The sequence below is a fragment of the Muntiacus reevesi genome, chromosome 19, assembly GCF_963930625.1.
Source record: "Muntiacus reevesi chromosome 19, mMunRee1.1, whole genome shotgun sequence".
In the NCBI taxonomy this organism is placed as follows: Eukaryota; Metazoa; Chordata; class Mammalia; order Artiodactyla; family Cervidae; genus Muntiacus; species Muntiacus reevesi.
Window position 1 is genome coordinate 40415942 of NC_089267.1, and position 18718 is coordinate 40434659.

General features: G+C 39.8%; 1 protein-coding gene across 2 annotated transcripts in view; it reads left to right on the forward strand.

Annotated features, from left to right (window-relative positions):
• PDSS2 (decaprenyl diphosphate synthase subunit 2) overlaps positions 1 to 18718 on the forward strand; it is a 251015-nt gene that overhangs the window by 174056 nt on the left and 58241 nt on the right. For both annotated transcript variants that reach the window (XM_065911355.1, XM_065911356.1), the window contains one exon: positions 451 to 525. In XM_065911355.1, the coding sequence (XP_065767427.1) occupies positions 451 to 525 (75 nt within the window). The remainder of the gene's footprint in view (positions 1 to 450; positions 526 to 18718) is intronic.

The window sequence follows — 18718 nt, forward strand, 5'->3', positions numbered from 1 at the left end:
ACATTAGAAAGGTTAACTGTTCTTTTGCTTTTGCTTTTCTTTCTGTGTTAAGTATGAAAATTGGCAATGTGATGGTTCCCAGAATGGGGATATTGAAAAAGTATCCACCTGACAGAAACAAACATTCAGAAAATAAATTGGGTTAAGATTTTATTCATTATCTGAAATTTAAACTTATGTTCAATATGGCTATTACTGGATTTTCACATATATTCATTAAATGCTATGCTTGTAAGATTTTTTTTGTTTAACTTATGACTGGAAAAACTGGATCACAGCTCTAATATCCAGGTGGACAGTGCCATTTGCCAGGATTTTTGTGCATAACACCCCCTTTTTTTTTCTATCAAACACAATACTCCCTTGCAACTGAGCCTCCTGAGGCAGTCTGAGGTAAAAATGGGGATACATTTTTAAAATTCTTCTGATTTTATTTTTCTTGTTTTTTAGGTTGTGGAACTTATAGCAAGTGCTCTTATGGATTTGGTACAAGGAGTATACTATGAAAATTCTACTTTAGCAAAGGTAAGGATTTGGTACTCATTATAAAACGTTAGATTAAAAATCCTCATGGCAGAACTAGAATTGAGCGAAAATGTCATTCTTGTTTTGTGTTTAGATTAGTGTTTTGGCTACAAATTCATGGCCATACGCTTAGTACATAGCAGATTTAGCCAATTAAAACAACCTCTTATCCTCTGGCTGGATTCACAGTCTGCTCCGTCTGCAGCAGCCCAGTAGGCACCAGGATGCTTCTGGCTGGCAGGTAGCACTGTCAATAAGGCAGACAGGCTGGAGAAGCAGCTCATGGCTCATGGTGAGGTGGCTGGACCCAGCCTTTCCTCAGGAGAAGAGGCTTTCCATGTCCCAAAAGTGTAGATGTGATCCCAAGAAGGTGACTGTTGGGGGCATAAGGGAGGAATGTCTTTTATATCCAAGATCTAGAATTTACTGCGCTATTAGATTCTCTATGATAAGATGTAGAGTGATTGCACAGTTGGATTATTTTGATTAATTTTATAGATCTAGAATTAAGGTTTTTTGACTCATTTAGCAGGACATCTCAAAAAGGGTTATGTTTTATTTCCTTAAAATGCAGTTATTTCATTTCAGCAGGATATTGAATGTGAAGCAATTGCTTCATTGACCACCACCATCATTTAACATGTTATATGCTATTATAAGGGACTCCTTTATTAGTGTTTCATTATTCTAACTTCTTTAGCTTTCTGCATTAGCAAGATTCCACTCACTGCAAATTAGAAAAAATATGCATGTATGCACATCTTAAGCTTTTCGACATTTCCATTTGAAAAAAAGAAAGATAAATTTTACTGGAAGTGAAACATAGGGCATGAGCAACTTGGATATGAAATTTTAGATTTAATAGTATAACCCAGGGATTCTGGATGGCTCAGAGAGTGGTTAGTGAAATATGAAGAAGTGTACCTTGAACATCTGCTAACATTTGGTTCAGGATACACAGTTCCTGGCAGGCTTATCTTAACTTCACCTAAGTAGCATAGTGCTATGTGGGGATGGGATATATAACCACTGTAGACCCCATTTGCTGTGTTTTTCAAAAACATGCCATAGTTCTCTGCCACGGCTGAGGGTAAATAGCAGTTTGTAAAGTGGAGGACCTGGTGTGGTTCCACTCATAAAAAGACGCCTCGTATAAAGTATGATGCAGATGATGGTAGGTAAGCACGTAATGGGCATCCCTGGTGGTTCCTGCCAATGCAGGAGACCTGGGTTTGGGCCCTGGGTCGGGAAGATCCCCTGGAGAAGGAAATAGCAACCCACTCTAGCAATCTTGCTTGGGAAATCCCATGGACAGAGGACCCTGGAAGGCTTCAGTCCACTGGGTCGAACAGTGTCCGACACAACCTAATGACTAAACAACAGCAAGCACTTAACACTATGGTAAGTAATTCGTGAGTGTCTTCCTTGAAGTCTTCACAGCAATCCTGCTAGCTGAGACTACTGCTCTGCCCATTTTATATCAGTGAAAACTGAGGCTTAGAAAAGATTAAGTAGTGTGCCCATAGTCATACAACTTGCTAGTTGGCGATTTGAACTTAAGAGCTCAGTTCTTAACCTCTCATCCTGTACCTTAATGAAACCTGATCTGCGAGCATGCCTCTGCCATACCTGAGATCCCACCACATGTGACGATTGCAGTGACCTCTTCTGGCAGTTTTGGAGAAGGAAATGGCAACCCACTCCAGTATTCTTGCCTGGAAAATTCCATAGACAGAGGAGCCTGGTGGGCTGCAGTCCATGGGGTCACAAAGAGTTAGACGTGACTGAGTGCGCATGCATGCTTCTGGCAGTTGAAGAATTGTTTTTCCCCTGGGATATTTCTAAGGTGTTTATTAGGTTGGTGCAAAACTAATTGTGGTTTTAGCATTGTCGAAATTTGCTATTATTGAATACGTTCTTAAATAAATGTGATTATGTTATATATCGGGCTTCCCTGGTGGCTCAGATGGTAAAGAATCTGCCTGCAATGCAGGAGACCTGGGTTCGATCCCTGGGTTGGGAAAAACCCCTGGAGTAGGGAATGGCTACCCACTCCAGTATTCTAGCCTGGAGAATTCCATGAGCTATATAGGCCATGGGGTCACAAAGAGTCAGACACGACTGAGCAACTTTCACTCACTCACCCTTCTAATACATCATTTTAATGCGCATTTCTTGCTTTATATGTTTTTGCTAATGACTTATTACTTGCTGCTTATTTTATGTTTATTTTAGACTGTGGAAATGATGTTAGACAAAAAGCAAATTCTAGCAATTTTCTTATTTGAATTCCAAATGGCTTGGTTGTAAAGCAGCAGAGAGAATTTGCAGCATCAACAGCGCATTTGGTCCAGGAACTGCTAATGAACATACAGTGCATTGGAGGTTCAAGAAGCTTTGCAAAGGGGACACGAGCTTTGAAGATGAGGAGCGCAGTGGCCAGCCTTCAGAAGCTGACAACCACCGAGAGCAGTCACTGAAGCTGATTCCCTTACAACTACACGAGAAGTTGCCAAAGAACTCTGTGTCAGCCATTCTATGGTCATTCGGCATTTGAAGCAAATTGGAAAGGTGGAAAAGCTCCCTAAGTGGGTGGCTCATGAACTGACTGCAAATCAAAAAAATTGTTCTTTTGAAGTGTCATCTTTTCTTATTTTATACAACAACAACAAACCATTTCTTGATCGGATTGTGACATGCAAAGAAAAATGGATTTTATATGACAACCAGCGACGACCAGCTCAGTGGTTGGGCCGAGAAGAAGCTCCAAAGCACCTCCCAAAGCCAGACTTGCACCAAAAAAAAAGTTCATGGTCACTATTTGATGGTCTGCTGCCTGTCTGATCCACTACAACTTTCTGAATCTTGCAGACACCATTACATCTGAGAAGTATGCTCAGCAAATTGATGGGATGCACGAAAAGCTGCAACGCCTGCAACTGGCATTGGTCAGCAGAATGGGCCCAGTTCTTCTCCACAACAGCAGCCGACTGCATATCACACATCCAACACTTCAAAAGTTGAACAAATTGGACCACAAAGTTTTGCCTCATCCGCCACATTCACCTGCCCTCTTGCCAACCAACTACCACTTCTTCATGTTCTTGACAACTTTTTGCAGGGAAAACGCTTCCACAACCAGAAAGCAGAAATTGCTTTCCAAGAGTTCATCGAATCCCAAGGCACAGATTTTTATGCTACAGGAACAAACTTATTTCTTGTTGGCAAAACTGTGTTGATTGTAATGGTTCCTATTTTGATTAATAAAGATGTTTGAACCTAGTTATAATGACTCAAAATTCAGGTCCAAAACTGCAGTTACACTTGCACTAACCTAATAGTTCCATATAAGATATTAATGTTTTGTAGTTAAATATCTGTTAAGTTTTAAGTGAAGTGTTACTGTTGATTTTAAGGTTCTTGACTTATTTACTCTTACCATTTGTCCACTGTAGTTGCTACAGTTTATTAATAACTTTGTGAACATTTGTTAAATACTTTCTCTATTTCAGGCAGACCTACTAGCAACAACAATAATAAATGCTTAGCACTTTACAGTTTGCTTATGCTTTCTGCATAACCACCTATGAAAAGAATATAGAGAAAAAAGCCTAAAATTCAGAGATTACAAATGCCGGGAAAGCATAGTGTCTGGAAATGGTTAACACATGTTTGACAGTGACATGATCTGAACCCAAGTTTTTTTTACTCCAAGTCCCGTATAATCTTTCTTCCTGGGAAAGAGAAGAGACGTAGCAACAAAGTCTTCGATGAACCACCTGTTAGTGGGCACCAGTTGCTGACTTTGATTATCTAGTAAATTTTACTCAAGACTCTAGCAATGCTTTGTTATCTGCCCTCTTTCCCCGCCACCTTCCCAAACACTTCAGAATTTTTGTAAGCAGTTACATTTCTGAATATAGCCAAACCATTTAAAGAGCTGTTCTTTTTTTATAACGGAAACAAAAATGCATAGTTGAACTGAAGCAGTAGAAATGCTTCTTGATTCCTCCATTTGCTCTCTAGGACCAATTTAGGTTAACCACATTTCCCTTCTTAACCAGAAAAATTCTGGGTTTTTTACCCTCCTTCTGAGTATGCTTTCCATTGCAGTGGTTCTTCAGAATTTGGTTTTTCTAACTTGGCCCAGGAATCACTTCAGAGGCAGAGAGAGCACTGCCCCACATGGAGTGCCTTCAAGGTTTTCATGTTCTGACATGATTGGGAAGCAGCCACAAGTGGAGGTCATGTGGAAAGTGAGTTGCACAACCTCCTCGCCTGGGGCCAATTCGTACACAAAAGAATTGCTTTGTGATTTAAAATGAGCTGCAAACCATTTCATCTCTCCAGGGATAAGAGGATACAATAGTGGTCTGTTTTCTCCCTCCTTAGTGCTCCTTTCTTAGTGCAGTGATGAAGAAGCTGGGTAGTATAAAAATAGCTTTCTGTGGAGTAGTATCTCTGTGACTAGAGTAGATGCATTAAAACAAATGGGGGGGAGTTGTAACTAAATATGTTAAAAAATCACCTTCTCTGGAAGTTTGTAGAGTAATTACCTAATCCTCCTTAAAACTATGAAAATTTATGTGACTTATGTTAGTAATGCTTAACAGATTGTATGTAAATTGGGATTCAGTGTTATTTAGAAAATTCATCCTTGTTCTATCCTTTGCAAATAACATTTTTATTTTTGTATTTTTGCTAGTTTGTGAGCCATTTTTTCCTTGCAATAAAAATTAGTCAGTGCTTTTTTTAGTGTTTATATCTTTCTTCCCTTTACCTGTTTTTTTCTTTTCTTGTTAACTAGTTAAACAAAGAAGCACATCAGTTTTAAAAATACACTTTAAATGGTCATTTGCCATGCTAAAAGTTCCCTAGTTAACTTTCTATTCATATTATTCACTATGCATACTAAATATTTTATAGTTTAGCTAAAGTTGCTTTGAATCCATCGACCATTATATCTAAAATCTTTTTAACACAATTATGTTATTATTATAACTTAGTTTCTAATTAGAAAAGTAAATACATGTTCATTAACTAAAAATTGACAGCACAGCAAAAGGTTGAAGAAAATAAAAATTATTTTATATAAGCCATCCCCCAGAAATGAATCATGATTACATTCTAGTGTATTTCCTTCTAGCTTTCATTCTGTATTTCTCCCATTTTAAAAAAATTTCTCCAATTTTTGAGTTATTATTGTATATGTAATTTTTTCATTCTGATTTACTTCCCAGGATAGTCATTTTTGTTACTAAAAGTCTTCAAAATATCTAATGGCTATTTAATATTTCTTCATTCTACTGTACTGTCATTTACTGAACCATTCCACAGTTTTTGGACACTGTTTCCTTTCCTTTTTTTTACTAATGTAAACGATATTATGGTGCACATTTTAGTGTATATAACTTTACTGTATTTCATACTATTTGCTAAAAAAAAGTTCTGAAAGTGACATTCTTGAATTAAAAAGTAAGAATATTTTTAATATATCCCTATACAGAAAAGGCGGAGAAGGCAGTGGCACCCCACTCCAGTACTCTTGCCTGGAAAATCCCATGGACAGAGGAGCCTGGTGGACTGCAGTCCATGGGGTCGCTAAGAGTCAGACACGACTGAGCAACTTCACTTTCACTTTTCACTTTATGCATTGGAGAAGGAAATGGCAACCCACTCCAGTGTTCTTGCCTGGAGAATCCTGTGGACAGAGGAGCCTGGTGGGCTGCCGTCCATAGGGTTGCACAGAGTCGGACACGACTGAAGCGACTTAGCATGCAGGCACGCATTGGAGAAGGAAATGGCAACCCACTCCAGTGTTCTTGCCTGGAGAATCCCAGGGACGGGGGAGCCTGGTAGGCTGCCGTCTATGGGGTTGCACAGAGTCCGACACAACTGAAGTGACTTAGCAGCAGCATGCAGAAAAGGACTACTGTCCTTGAAAAAAAAGACAAACCTGCTTGTAACTTGGATTTTAGAAATGTTTCCCCCTTTCTCTAACTGATAACAGCAGTTCACTGTACCTAAACAGTTTCTGCAAACAATATGGTTTATATTGATCACCTACTTTCCTTCTGGGAGTCTAGAATTTTGGTACATGCTGGGCAGAGGATACCTACATCGCCAGCTCCAACCAAAACCCTGAGGACTGAGTCACCAGTGGATATACCTGCTAGACAGCATTTCACGTGTGTTTTCATATGTGTTAATTCTTGGAGTAATTAATCACATCTTTTGTGACCCCACCGGAAGAGGAAGAATTCTTAACACCTTACACCTGGTTTCCTCCGATGTTCATCTCATGCACCTTTTTCCTTTGCTGCTTTTACTTTGTATCCTTTTGGTGCAATAAACCATACCTGTGAGTTCAACTATATGCTGAATCCTGTGTATCCTCCTAACAAATCCTCAAACCTGGGCGTGATCTTAGGAACCCCAACACTGCCTTTTTCTGATTTTTTATTATTTATTTCCCATCCACTCCTGCTCCCTCCTTAGGAATCTAATCAAGGTCCTCTGCAAGGCATGTGTCTTCAGTTTCTATTGCTGTTGAAATAGGGAATGGCAGACTTCTTCCCTATTTTCAGAGGTTCTGCTCATGTTAGCTCGACTGCAGCCTCAGGAGTTTGTTGTAGAGTCACTAAATCATGTCCAACTCTTTTGGGACCCCATGGACTGTAACTTGCCAGGCTCCTCTGCCCATGGGGTTTCCCAGACGAGAATACTGGAGTGGGTCACCTATTCCTCCTCCAGGGGATCTACCCAACCCAGGGATCAAACTCCCGTCTCCTGAGTTGCAGGCAGATTCTTTACTGTTAAGCCACTAGGGAAGCCGAGAGAGGGTTTTAAAGAGAATCAAGTTCTTAACTGATTTTAACACTGTCGCTGAAATAGTAAAGATCGATTCTGGTTTTTTTCCTAAACACATTGTATTTTCAGTAGATTATTGTTTTATGAGGAATATCATTGTTTTACAAGGAATATCATTGTTTTGTGGGGCAAGATAATTTCCATCCACTTACTTGTTTTATATTTATGTTTATCTTTTTTTTGACTCTTGTTCAACTTTCAAGTAAAACATGGAAATAAGCTATTTCAGTCCACTAGGAAGTTGTACATTATCTCTTATTTGCAAAAACCTTATGCCACCATCTAATATATAATAAAGAGATAAACAAGCTAAGTTTTTGCCATTGAAAACCATAGCAGGAGGAAAGTGTGAACAAAAATTATATCTGTTTGGGAAAAATCAAAAAATATTAAGATCATGATACAAGCATTTAAGTATCTTTCATATTTACCCACATAGTTAATATCTACAGTGCTTTTCATTTCTTTATGTTGATCCCAATTTCCATGTGGTATTTTTTTTTTTCTTCCTAAAAGTTGTATTTTAACACTACTAATAGTGCAGGCCTGCTGGTGATTAATTCTTTCTTTTGTGTGTCTGAAAAAGTCTACTTCAACACTGCTTTTGAAAGATATGTTCACTGGATATAGAATTCAAGATTGATAATTTTTTTCTTTCAGAGTTTTAAAGGTATTGCTTTATTATCTTTTCACTTACATTGTTTCCAAAGCTGCTGTTATCTTTGTTCTTCTGTACATAACATGTGTAAATTTCTCTGGCTGTTTTTCTGATTTTCTTTTTACCACTGGTTTTGAGCAATTGGATTATGATGCCTTGTGTCATTTTTCTTTTTATTTTCATGTTTCTTTTGTCTGTGGTCCTTTGAGCTTCTTGGTTCTGATGACTTTATTTTTTTTAGTAAATTTTGAAAATTTTTGTTCATTTTATCTTAAAATATTTTTTGATCTTTCCTTCTTTCTCTTTTATCATAGGGATTCCAGCTACGTGAGTAATAGACTGCTTGAAGTTATCACAGAGTCCACTATGCTGTATTCTTTTTTTTTTTTTTTTGTTCCCCTGTAATTTTCTTTTTGTGTTTCATTTTAGATAATTTCTGTTGGTATGCATTCAAGTTCACCAGTCTATATCTTCCATGCGTCTGCTTAACATACTTAGTATTTGTTGTAACTCCCAGACCACATGGAAAATGTTTTACTATCCCTATCTACTAATTCTATCATCTGTGTCATTTCTAAGTTGATTTCAGTTGACTTATTTTACTCCTTATTATGTGTTGCTATTTTCCTGCCCATTTGTTTTTTCTTGCATGCTTGGTTATTTTTGATTGGCTACCAGACACTGAATTTTATTGTGTTTGATACTAGACATTTTTGTGTCTCTATGAATATTCCTGAATTTTCTTCTGGAATGCAGTTAAGTTACTGGAAACAGGTTGATACTTTCAGGTCCTACCTTTAAGCTTTTAGGGGATCAGAGTAACATTTAGTCTAACATTTTTCCCACTGCTAAGGCAAACCCTTCAGAATACCCTACTGATACCCTGTGAATTGTTTTCCCACTCCAGCTGATGGCAGCAGGAGCTATTCCCAGCCCTATAAATTGTTCACCACATACCTTCTGAATGATTCCGCCCCCCCCGCCCCCCCCCCCCCCCACCACACACACACACTTTGTAGTCTCCTTGCACCTATTGGCAATACTCAACTTGTTATTCAGTTGTTCAGTCATGTCCAACTCTTTGTTACCCCATGGACTGCAGCACGCCAGGCTTCCCTGTCCTTCATCATCTCTTGGAACTTGCTCAAACTCATGTCCATTGAGTCGGTGATGTGATCCAACCATCTCGTCCATTGTCACCCCCTTTTCCTCCTGCCTCCAGTCTTTCCCAGCATCAGGGTCTTTTCCAATGAGTCAGCTCTTTGCATCAGGTGGCCAAAGTATTGGAGCTTCAGCTTCAGCATCAGTCCTTCCAATGAATATTCAGAACTGCTTTCCTTTAGGATGGACTGGTTGGATCTCCTTATAGTCCAAAGGACTCTCAAGAGTCTTCTCCAACACCACAGTTTGAAAGCATCAATTCTTTGGTGGTCACCTTCTTTATGGTCCAGCTCTCACATCCATACATGACTATTAGAAAAACCATAGTTTTGACTCTACAGACCTTTGTTGGCAAAGTAATGTCTCTGCTTTTTAATATGTTGTCTAGTTTGATCATAGCTTTTCTTCCAAGGAGCAAGCATCTTTTAATTTAATGACTGCAGTCACCATCTGCAGTGATCTTGGAGCCCAAGAGAATAAACTTTGTCACTGTTTCCACTGTTACCCCATCTGTTTGCTATGAAGTGATGGGACTGGATGCCATGATCTTAGTTTTTGAATGTTGAGTTCTAAGCCAGCTTTTTCACTGTCCTCTTCCACCTTCATCAAGAGGATCTTTAGTTCCTCTTTGCTTTCTGCCATAAGGGTGATATCATCTGCATATCTGAGGTTATTGATATTTCTCCCAGCAATCTTGATTTCAGCTTGTGCTTCATCCAGCCCAGCATTTCCCATGATGTACTCTGCATAGAAGTTAAATAAACAATATACAGCCTTAAGGTGCTCCTTTCCCAATTTAGAACCACTCCAATGTTCTGTCCCCAGTTGTATGTTGCTGTTGACCTGCATACAGGTTTCTCAGGAGGCAGGTAAGGTGGTCTGGTATTCCCATCTCTTGAAGAATTTTTCCACAGTTTGTAGTGATCCATACAATCAAAGGCTTCAGCAAAGTCAATGAAACAGAAGTAGATATTCTTCTGGTTTCTCTTGCTTTTTCTATGATGCAACAGATGTTGGCAGTTTGTCTCTGGTTCCTCTGCCTTTTCTAAATCCAACTTGAACATATGGAAGTTCTCAGTTCATGTACTGTTGAAGCCTAGATTGGAGAATTTTGAGCATTACTTTGCTAATATGTGAAATGAGTGCAATTGTGTGGTAGTTTGAATATTTTTTGACATTATCTTTCTTTGGGTTTGGGGTGAAAACTGACCTTTTTCATTCCCATGGTCACTGCTGAGTTTTCCAAATTTACTGGCATATTCAGTGCAGCACTTTCACAGTATCATCTTTTAGGATGTGAAATAGCTCAACTGAAATTCTGTCATTCCACTAGCTTTGTTTGTAGTGATACTTCCTCAGGCCCACTTGACTTTGCATTCCAGGATGTCTGACTCTAAGTCAATGATCACACCATCACATATCTGGGTCATGAAGATCTTTTTTATATAATTCTTCTGTGTATTCTTGCCACCTCTTCTTAATATCTTCTGCTTCTTTTAGGTCCATACCGTTTCTGTCCTTTATTGTGCCCATCCTTACATGAAATGTTCCCTTAGTATCTCTAATTTTCTTGAAGAGATCTCTAGTCTTTCCCATTTTACTTTGCCTCTATTTCTTTGCATTGATCATTGAGGAAGGCTTTCTTATCTCTCCTTGCTATTCTTTGGAACTCTGCATTCAGATGGGTATATTTTTTTCTCTTCTCCTTTGCTTTCGCTTCTCTTCTTTTCTCAGCTATTTATAAGGCCTACTCAAACAACCATTTTGCCTTTTTGCATTTCTTTTTCATGGGGATGGTTTTGATCACCACCTCCTGTGTGATGTCATGAACCTCTGTTCATAATTCTCCAGGCACTCTATCAGAGCTAATTCCTTGAATCTATTTGTCTCTTTTATTGTATAATCATAAGGGATATGATTTAGGTCATACCTGAATGGTCTAGTTGTTTTCCCTACTTTCTTCAATTTATTTCTGAATTTTGCAATAAGGAGTTAATGATCAGAGCCACAGTCAGCTCCCAGTCTTGTTTTAGCTGACTGTATAGAGCTTCTCCATCTTGGCTGCAAAAGAATATAATCAGTCTCATTTTGGTATTGACCATCTGGTGATGTCCACGTGTAGCGTCTTGTGTTGTTGTAAGAGTGTGTTTGCTATGACCAGTGCATTCTTTTGGCTAAACTCTGTTAGACTTTGCCCTGCTTCATTTTGTACTCCAAGGCCAAGTTTGCCTGTTACTTCAGCTCTCTCTTGACTTCCTGCTTTTGCATTCCAGTCTCCTATGATGAAAAGGGCACCTTTTTTGCTGTTCGTTCTAGAAGGTCATGTAAGTCTTCACAGAACTGTTCAACTTCATCTTCTTCGGCTTTAGTGATTGGGACACAGACTTGGTTTCTGTAATATTGAATGGTTTGCCTTGGAAATGAACAGAGATCATTCTGTTGTTTTTAAGATTGCACCCATGTACTGCACTTTGGGCTCTTCTGTTGACTATGAGGCTACTCTATTTCTTCTAAGGGATTCTTGCCCACAGTAGTAGATATAATGGTCATCTGACTTAAATTTGCCCATTCCAGTCCACTTTAGTTCACTGATTCCTAAAATGTCGATGTTCACTCTTGCCATCTCCTGTTTGACCACTTCCTGTTTACTTTGATTCATGGACCTAATCTTCTAGGTTCCTATCTCTATTGTTCTTTACAGCATCGGACTTTACTTTCACCACCAGACACATCCATACCTGAGTGTTGTTTCCACTTTGGCTCAGCCTCTCCATTCCTTCTGGAACTGTTTTCTCTGCTCTTCTACAGTAGCATGTTAGGCACCTACCAACCTGGGGAGTTAATCTTTCAGTGTCATACTTCTTTGTCTTTTCATGCTGTTCATGGGGTTTTCAAGGCAAGAATGTTGAAATTATTTGCCATTCCCTTCTCCAGTGGACTGCATTTTGTCAGAACTCTCCACCATGACCTGTCCGTTTTGGGTGGCCCTGCGTGGCATGGCTCATATTGAGTTAGACAAGGCTGTGATCCATGCAGTCATTTTGTTTCATTTTCTGTGACTGTGGTTTTCATTCTCTCTGCCCTCTGTTGGATGAGGTTAAGAGGTTTGTGGAAGCTTCCTGATGGGAGGGACTGGCTGTGGGGTAAACTGTGTCTTGCTCTGGTGGGTGGGGCCATGCTCAGGAAATCATTATTCCCATTTTCTGTTGATGGGTGGAGCAGTCTTCCCTCCCTGTAGTTTGGCCTGAGGTCAAACTGTGGTAGGGTTAATGAAGATAATGGCGACCTCCTTCAAAAGGACTTAGGCCAGCACGCTGCGGCTCCCAGGACTGTTGTATTCAGTGCCCCTGACCGTCAACCTCCGCCGCCGCCAGAGACTCCTGGACACTCACAGGCAAGTCTGGCTCAGTCTCTTGTGGGGTCACTGCTCCTCTGTCCTCGGTCCTGGTGTGCACAAGGCTTTGTTTGTGCCCTCCAAGAGTCTGTTTCCCCAGTCCTGTGGGAGTTCTGTAGTCAAATCCCACTGCCCTTCAAAGTCAAATTCCCTGGAGCTTCTAAGTCCCTGCTAGATCCCCAGGTTGGGAAATCTGTTGTGGGCCCTAGAACTTTTGCAAAAATGTGAGAACTTCTTTGGTATAATTGTTCTCCACTTTGTGGGTTGTCTGCTCAGCAGCTCTTCAGTGGGGCTAATGGCGACCTCCTCCAGGAGGACTTATGCCATATTCTCTGCCTCTCGGGGCTGCTTGTAGCCAGAGCCCCTGTGTCTGCAGCAGGCCAGTACTGACCTGTGCCTCTGCGGGAGACTCTCAGACACTCAAAGGCAGGTGTGGCTGAGTCTCTTGTGGGGGTCACTGTCCCGTCCCTGGGTCCTGTGCCTTCTGAGCATCTCTGGTGGGTATGAGCTTTGTTTCCAAACACAATTTCGCCCCTCCTACCGTCTTGTTGGGGCTTCACCTTTGCCCTCGCACACAGGATATCTTTTTTTGGTGGGATCCAACATTCTCCTGTTGATGCTTGTTCAGCAGCTAGTTGCGATTTTGGTGTTCTTGCAGGAGAAGATGAGCGCACATTCTTTTACTCCACCATCTTGGTTAAATGCTTGGCTAAAGAACTGTATTAGGCCGTTTTGAGGAAGTGCTTATTAGTAAACTTCAATTGCTACTATGTCTACAACAGCATGCTGAGTGCTACTAGGACACTCAAAACAAAGCTACCACAAAAACCACACAGATGTTCTTGGGGATCTGATGATACATATGTGTGTGTGTTAGTCACTCAGTTGTGTCCAACTCTTTGCAACCCCATGGACTATAGCAACCCCATGGACTCCTCTGTCTGTGGAATTCTCCAGGCAAGAATACTGGAGTAGGTAGCCATTCCATTCTCCAGGAGATCTTTCCATCCCAGGGATTGAACCCAGGTCTCCTGCATTGCATGCAGATTCTTCACCATCTGAGCCACCAGGTAAAGCCTGCTTGAATTGCAGTTATATCTACAACAGCACTCTGAGTGCTACCAGAACACTCAAAGCTACAACAAAAACGCACATATGCTCTTGGGGATCTGATGATACATATAGATCAGAGAAGAAACATGTGCATGGATCCACTGGAGAGCAATTTACCCATAAGACCACACATCAAATTATATGATACAGACTAAACATATAGGTGAATGTACAATGTCAGGAATGAAGAGTGTTTCAGGGGAAGCTACTTGGAAGAGCTAATTTTCTTTTATCTAGAGTCTTAGGAGGTATAGTAGAAATGAATTAAGAGAAGTTGTTGAGGTTTGTTGGGATCAGAGCATTATCTGGAAGATTGGAAATAAACATTATTTGTTTATTCATTCATTTAACATCATCTTTGAGCATCTGCCAGATGGGCAGCCATTAGGAATGTAAGTGCTCAGTGAACAAGACATCTTTGTTCTCATGGAGCATACATCTTTGTAAAAAGGCCAACTATAAACAATCACATAAATAGATGAACAAGAGAAATAGCTGATACTGCACAACGTAGAACTAAAAAGAGAGACCGATAGTTAAGGATTGAGGGAGTTGCTTTAAAGTGGATGTTCATGGAAGTCCTATCTGAGGAAATAATTTTAAACTGAGATCTGAATGACAAAAAAGCAGCTAGCTGAATTAAAAAAAAAAAAAAAACGGAAAAGTGTTCCAAGAAGAGGAAGCAACTTAGGGAAAAGCCTGAGAGAGGAACGAGCTTAAAGTATCCAGAAAATAGAGAGTAGGCCCACTCAGCTGAAACATGGTGGATGAACAGAAGAGTGGTTGGGAGGTAAGTTTAAAGAGGCAGACAGGTTTTATGACAATATATGTGACTCAATTATGAAGGTACTTTGAACACAGATTCAGAAGAACTGAGAAGAGAAAGTTATAATTTTGTTTTAGGTTACCTAGTTATTTTCAAGGTCTGCTCATTCAGCAAATGCATAATGAGTACCCATTATTCACTAGCAGCTGTGCTGGACATGTCAGATGCTTGTGTTTTGAAAGCTGAGATGGAGACAAAGCTATTGTCTGAACTGGAGCAAAGGCATTTGCTAGGGATGGCTGATAGTTTTAAGAGGAATCAATGCATCAATGGATGGATCCTGAACATGTATATTGGGGAGTTTGGATTTAAAATAGTAAACAGAAGGAAAGTATCATAGGCTCTTACACAAGAGAAGATCTTTGGTTAAGATTATTGTAGGAGTGGTCCAATGGCTCTGACTCTGCACTCCCAATGCAGTGGACTCTGGTTGAATCCCTGGTCAGGGAACTAGATCCTACATACCACAAGTAAAAGTTCTCATCCCTCAAATTAAAAAAAAGATCTGTATGCTGAATAAAATTTGAAGATCCCGGGTGCCATAATTAAGACCTGGCGTAGCCACATAAATAAATTAATTTAAAAAATAAATATTAAGAAAATAAGCTACAGTTTTTTTTATAAAAAGATTATTTAGAAGCTGTGAATAAGGTAAATTGGAAACCAAAGCAATCAGAAGCAGAGATACCATCTGGAAGAGTGTTGAAATAACACAGGTATGAAGCAAAAGACAAGATTGTTGGCAGTAGAAACAAGCATAGGGCAAGGGCCCAGGAATTCTGCAGGTATCCTATCTCTCAATTTATAAAGTGATTTGCAATTTATGTCTCCTGTTTTATTATTCCCTTGCTATGTATTTTGTGGAATTGAGTTAATGTTCGCCATCTTTTAGCCTATTCTTTAAAGGTCACAGTCCTTGTTTTGCTGCTAAAAACTCTCTAAACAGCATTTCCCCATAAAATGTATTGCATTGCACAAAAATATGTTTTAATAAATAATAGACAATAATTAGAAATATAGGATATTTGTACAAGAGTCTCTTTGTCTACAAAATAGAGCATTTTTAGTCTTTCATGAGAAGCCCCATGCTACCACCCAGCTGAGCCATTCCTGACCACAGACCTTCTGAAACATAATGTGTTCATTATTGTTTTAAGCCACTAAGTTTGAGATAATTTATTATGCAGCAATAGGTAACTAATATACTCATTTAGACTAGAGATCTCTTAAAGAAAATTAGAGATACCAAGGGAACATTTTGTGCAACGATGGGCACAACAAGGGACAGAAACGGCAAGGACCTCACAGAAGCAGAAGAGATGAAGAAGAGGTGGCACGAATACACAGAAGAACTGTGCAAGAAAGTTCTTAATGACCTGGAAAACCACAATGGTGTGGTCACTCAACTCGAACTAGACATCTTGGAGTGTGAAGTCACATGGACCTTAGGAAGCATTACTACAAACAAAGCTAGTAGAGCTGATGGAGTTCCAGCTGAGCTATTTTAAATCCCAAAAGATGATATTGTTAAAGTGCTACACTCAGTATGCCAGCAAATTTGGAAAACTCAGGAATGGCCACAGGATTGGAAAAGGTCAGTTTTCATTCCAATCTCAAAGAAGGGCAATGCCAGAGAATGTTCAAACTACCTTACTATTGTGCTTATATCACATACTAGCAAGGAAATGCTCAAAATCCTTCAAGCTAGGCTTCAACAGTACATGAACTGGGCATTTCCAGATGTACAAGCTGGATTTAGAAAAGGCAGACAGACCAGACATCAAACTGCCACCATCTGTTGGATCATAAAAAAAGCAAGAGAAATCCAGAAAAACATCTACTTCAGCTTCATTGACTGCACTAAAGCCTTTGACTGTGTGAATCACAACAAACTGGAAAATGTTTATGGGAATACCAGACCATGTTAGCTGCCTCCTGTGAAACCTGTATGCAGGTCAAGAAGCAACAGTTAGAACTGAGCATGGAACAATGGACTGGTTCAAATTGAGAAAGGAGTACATCAAGGCTGTATATTGTCACCCTGGTTATTTAAGTTCTATGCAGAGTATATATGCAGAACAAAATGCTGGGCTAGATGACTCACAAGCTAGAATCAAGATTGCCTGGAGAAATATCAACAACCTCAAATATGCAAATGATACCACCCTAATGGCAGAAACTGAAGAGGATCTTAAGAGCCTCTTGATGAAGGTGAAAGAGGAGAGTAAAAAAGCTGGCATTAAAACAGCATTAAAAAACTAAGATCATGGCGTCCGGTCCCATCATTTCATGGGAAATAGATAAGAAAAATGAAAACAGTGACAGACTTTTTTTCCTGGTCTCCAGAACACTACAGATGGTGACTGCAGCCATGAAATTAAAAGGCGCTTGCTCCTTGAAAGAAAAGCTATGACAAACCTAGACAGCATATTAAAAAGTAGAGACATTACTTTGCTGACAAAGGTCTGTAAAGTCAGAGCTTTGGTATTTTCCAGTATTAAATGTCCTGATGTGAGAGTTGGACCATAAAGAAGGCTGAGCACCAAAGAATTTATACTTTCAAACTGTGGTGCTGGAGAAGAGCCTCTTGGACAGCAAGGAGATCAAACCAGTCAACCCTAAAGGAAATCAACCCTGAATATTCATTGGAAGGACTGATGCTGAAACTGAAGCTCCAGTACTTAGGTCACCTGATACAAAGAGCCAACTATTGGAAAAAACCTTGATGCTGGGAAAGATTGAAGGCAGGATGGGTAGGCAAAGGCATCAGAGGATGAGATGGTTGGATGGCATCAGTGACTCAATGAACATGACTTTGAGCAAACTCCAGAAGATAATGAAGAACAGGGAAGCCTGCCTTGCTGCAGTTCACAGGGTCACAAAGAGTTGGACACAACTTAGTGACTGAACAACAGCATATACATCTATGTCTTTGCCATGTAATTGTGATGCATTTAGGTAGGGTGTTCTTATACTTAGCCCTTTAACTCTGATTTGCTATGGCCAATAGGAGGCTCTCTTGGGCCTCTGCCATTGCCATGAGAAAAACATATCCTGGCTAGACTGCTGGTCCAAGAAGAATGAGAAACATTTGGAGCAGACCAGATGTCTCCAGCCAGTCCAGAGACATGCACTGAGAAGCAGAGCCACCAGTTTAAATTAACTGAATCCCAGCTGATCCACAAACACATGAGCGATAATAAATGATTATTGTTTGAAACCACTGAGTCTGGGGTAGCTTTTCTAATAGTGAACTGGAGTCAGATAAGTCAGAGGAGCCATGGGAACCTGAAGGTCTAAGCTAAGCTGGTGAGTAGGCTTCTAGCCTGAGGATCGAAGCCTTACTTTCTAGGGGCTAGGACTCACTTAGTAATTGTAAATCCAACATCCCCCTGGTTAGAAAGGGGAGAGGCTTGGTATTTGGAGTTTCAGGAAATTCATATCAAGACTTTCATGAAACACCTATAGTGGGGTTTGTTTGTGTTCTTTTCCTAAAGTTTTCTTAGCATATTCTCTTATAAAAAAAAATTTGCACAGTCACCACAGATAGTCATTGCAAAATCTGCACCTTCTTTTTGCCAGCGCCAACTTTCTTCAATCTGTTTTTATGTTTTCAGTTTTCTTGAGATCTTTTTCTTCTCATTAAGACCATGTCTTACAAGTCTGTGTTTGGCTTCATGAATTTTAAATCAGACTGAAGCTAGGTGTCTTGCCACTACCAAAAAGGGTTTTTTTAATCCAAATTCAAAGATGACATCAAGTGTGGTCCATTTGGGCAAGCTTTTCCCAAATTTCTATCTAAGGCACTGAGGATGAAAGTCATCAATGATCATTTGTTTCCACTGAAGTAGTTTGTTGGTCATATACTTCCTGGTTGGGACATTTACCATGTTGTTCATGATGATAATTAATCCTCAGGCAGTCAGAGAGGGCTACAGTGTTTTGTATGGAGACATTATTGTGCCATGTGCAAACAAGCACAGAATAATGATAGGAAATTCAGGGCCTTGCAGACTATTCCCATAAAAATGGGTGATGGTGGTCTGGGGAGGTTGGTTAGAGAGAGGAAATCAGTGAGTTTGAGTACAAGGATGCTAATTAACATCATCAAAGTGGAATGGAATTCATGTTGAAGGTTTTCTTTTGTAGATTAGAAATAGGAAAATTTTAT